Source organism: Galeopterus variegatus, unplaced genomic scaffold (genome assembly GCF_000696425.1).
Source record: "Galeopterus variegatus unplaced genomic scaffold, G_variegatus-3.0.2 Scaffold8456, whole genome shotgun sequence".
NCBI lineage: Eukaryota > Metazoa > Chordata > Mammalia > Dermoptera > Cynocephalidae > Galeopterus > Galeopterus variegatus.
The window spans coordinates 79,416-82,744 of record NW_007734567.1 but is presented as its reverse complement, the minus strand read 5'-3'; the positions used below and the strand labels follow the sequence as shown (position 1 = coordinate 82,744).

The following is a 3,329-nucleotide window of genomic DNA, read 5'->3' as shown; positions in this document are numbered from 1 at the left end:
ATCCCATTGCCGGTCCCGGTCCGGGCGCAACACTGAGGGTTGCGATCCACTGCCGGTCACGAAAAAAGACAAAAAGGGAAAAAATAAATAAATAAATAAAAATACATTAGGTGGCATTTGGAGCTCAGAAATTTTTGATGAAAGTCATTAAAATGAATTCCAAATTCAGTAAATGAATGGTGTCACATACTACTTATGGGACTGGGGGGGAGGCGGTAGGGAGGGAGATGTACCTTTCTGGGAAGCACTTGACGATTTACCAAAGCCCTAAAAAGATTAATATATCCATACCCTTTAACCTGTTAATTCCTCTTCTGGGACTCTGTCCAAGAAAATAATGCAAAACACAAAGATTTATAAATAAAGTTGTACACTGTAGATGATGGCATTCATATAAATGGTAGATTAGCATGGGAAGGATCACAAGTACAGTAATGTTAGGTGAGAAAAGGAGGCTTTGTTCACGGAGGACGATTTCAGGGTACACTTCCTTCCAATTGTCACTACGTACACCAAACAGGACAAGTGAGGTCTTCATTCTGCCTCTTTGATATACCTTTATGCATGCCCCACATTCTCCACAACAACTACCTCTATAAATCAAAAGGAGAATACACACTAAAATGAATTTCAAGTTCCCAGAACTGCCACAGAATTACAGCAGCCCACCATTTGCCCTTTTGACCCCATCCTTCATACCTTTGGGACTTGGTTTTTATTTGCTTTGTTTTCTTCACTAGGGCTGGCCCGCGCCTTATTGTTTTCGGTCTTGCCTTCATTTAAGCCCTGATTTCCAAAGATTCTGGAGCCACTGCCACCCTCATCCCATAAAGGGCCACACTGCTTCGCCACTTGGCCACTCGGCTCGAGATTCTCCTCTGCATCTTCCAAAGAAAGATATTTTGATTAAAATTGAGAACCTAAGGGAGTTATACAATGTGATTACTATGTTAACTGACTCCAAAATTACCTGGGTCCCTAGATCACTACATTTGGGAAGCAAGTTTCCTTGAGACAAAATTCTAATTATCAAGTCAATATAGCAGGAAATATAGGGGAAAAATGATCAGTAAAATTTAGAAGATAAATTTTAAAATAACCTGTTGACCAGCCTTATGATCACCTTCCCATCAGCAGAGTGCTTTATTAGATAAGCCACTTTTTAGCATGAGTTTTCAGTGGGAAATCTTTCATTTGCACACAAAATCCATAAAAGAAATGGACTCTAAAGCTGTGCTATCCAGTACAGTAGCCATTAGCCACATATGGCTATTACATTTAAATTAATTAAAATTAAATAAAATGTAATGTAGCTCCCCAGTCTCAATATCCACATGTCAAGTACACACCATACTGAAAAGTAAAGACACTGTACAGTGCTGTTTAAAGTCACTAAGACCAAGTTACTTACAGCTTTCTAAGAAGGCACAGCAAATATATAAAATAGATAATAAGATACCCAATCACATGGAGAACTATAATGCCAGGAACAGTATCGGGTACATAATACCTGGCATTAAATGTTTACTGATAACATTTAAATAAATGACTTGAGAAATTAATAGAATGTTACATCTTTTTTCTTTCCTCTGAGTCACAAAATAAAACTCAGTTCAAGTAACAAAAAATTCTGAATTATCAGCAGTTGATAGATGTTAGTAATCTCAATATTTCCATCATAAAAAGAAAAAGGATTTCTCTCTCCATTTTATTTCAGTTATCATTCTGGTTTTCTAAGGAGATTGTTATTTCTAAAAGGACAGTCTTCTCTGACACTCTCCATCCCTCCAATACTGGGTTAGGCGGCCTTCTCAGGCATTCCCTAGCACCCTGCACCCCCACTCCATTATGTACTATTATGCCACTTTACCTGTCTCCACTATCCCTCACCCACCCCCCAAAATATACCCTCTCTGATGCAGGGCCAGGATCTAGTTAAAAATGCTTGCATATGAAAGGTGCTCAATAAACAATTGCTGAATGAATTGAATAAATGACAATACAATTACTACCTATGACTTGATTGAAAATAAATATTTGGAAAAATCACCAACATAATCATTTTGAAGGCTTATAAATATCAGTCATGGACTTACTATTTCCTTTCCCCTGGTTCATCTGAAGCATGGCAATTATTGCAGATTCAATATTATAATTTTCAGCTTCCAGGTTCTGAACTATTAAATTAAAATCCTATCCAAAAAAAAGAAAAACACTTCAAACTCTGCATATATTTTTCTACCTAGCTCTACTTCACGATCTGATAACACAAGACAAAATAATGAGAATTGACATAAGGTTTCAAAACCTTTTCCATTTAGAAAATGTCAATTTTCAATAAGGTTGGTCACCTGAAATAACCATTTAATATACATTTATAAAAGAAGTTCCTGTATAAAAATGCACTTTTACTAGTGCAAACACTAGTCAGACAAAATTAAATCCACATACTTCTTTAGGATTTTGAGCAGTAGGGGGTAAAGTCTGGCAAACAAGAGGGAAACGAATAAACAGCTCTCATTAAGTCGTATCACATAACCTAATCGAAGTACAAATTTCACGGACCTATTTTGGTCCATCAGGTGTTGGCATGCTAGTGTGCTGGTACAAAACTCGCCGGTAAACTGGGCAAAGCAACACCTGTTTATAAATCATTGTTGCATGACACAAATACTAACTGAACATCCAGTTGCATTGCAAACTTTCTGGACAGCGTCTTCTACTTCATCTCTCAAGTCGTCTTCAAAGTCAACTCCCTTTGTCTTCATCTTTTCTCTTTTATTTGATTCACCTTGACGAAGCATCTGAAACTAAAGGAAATACAGAATAATAATCACGGAACTCTAGCAAACTATGTTCAGAATCTTCAACATAGGAAGACACTAATTGCAAAACATTCAATTATATGGGGGAAAGATTCTAGAAACAATCTTAAGACAACAGCAATGACTGAATAATAATCACGGAACTCTAGCAAACTATGTTCAGAATCTTCAACATAGGAAGACACTAATCGCAAAACATTCAATTATATGGGGGAAAAATTCTAGAAACAATCTTAAGACAACAGCAATGACTGGGCCAAATGTCACTCACACATTGAGATGCCAGGCCACAACAGAAGAATTAAAAAGAAAGGCCCAAGAGATGGGATGAACTGCTCAGTAAGAACAGCATTAGAGCTCTTACGGTTTCTAGATACCTACATTTTGGCAAAGACTGCTGACTCTGATTTGTCTCAGCTGATTTTCAGAGCTATGAGCTTGGCAACAGAAGAGGACCCTCTACACTTACACCTAATCAGCTTTTGCAGAAGAACAATGCTTGTC

General features: G+C 37.3%; 1 protein-coding gene across 1 annotated transcript in view; it reads right to left on the bottom strand.

Moving 5' to 3' along the window:
* Positions 1 to 545: 545 nt before the first annotated feature.
* The window catches only part of OTUD3 (OTU deubiquitinase 3), a 19,572-nt gene continuing 16,788 nt past the window's right edge, over positions 546 to 3,329 (bottom strand). Inside the window, exons 4-6 of the mRNA XM_008592910.1 lie at positions 2,679 to 2,810; positions 2,097 to 2,193; positions 546 to 884 (exon numbers count right to left, since the gene is read on the bottom strand). Coding sequence (XP_008591132.1) covers positions 694 to 884; positions 2,097 to 2,193; positions 2,679 to 2,810 — 420 coding nt within the window. The 3' untranslated portion in view covers positions 546 to 693. The remainder of the gene's footprint in view (positions 885 to 2,096; positions 2,194 to 2,678; positions 2,811 to 3,329) is intronic.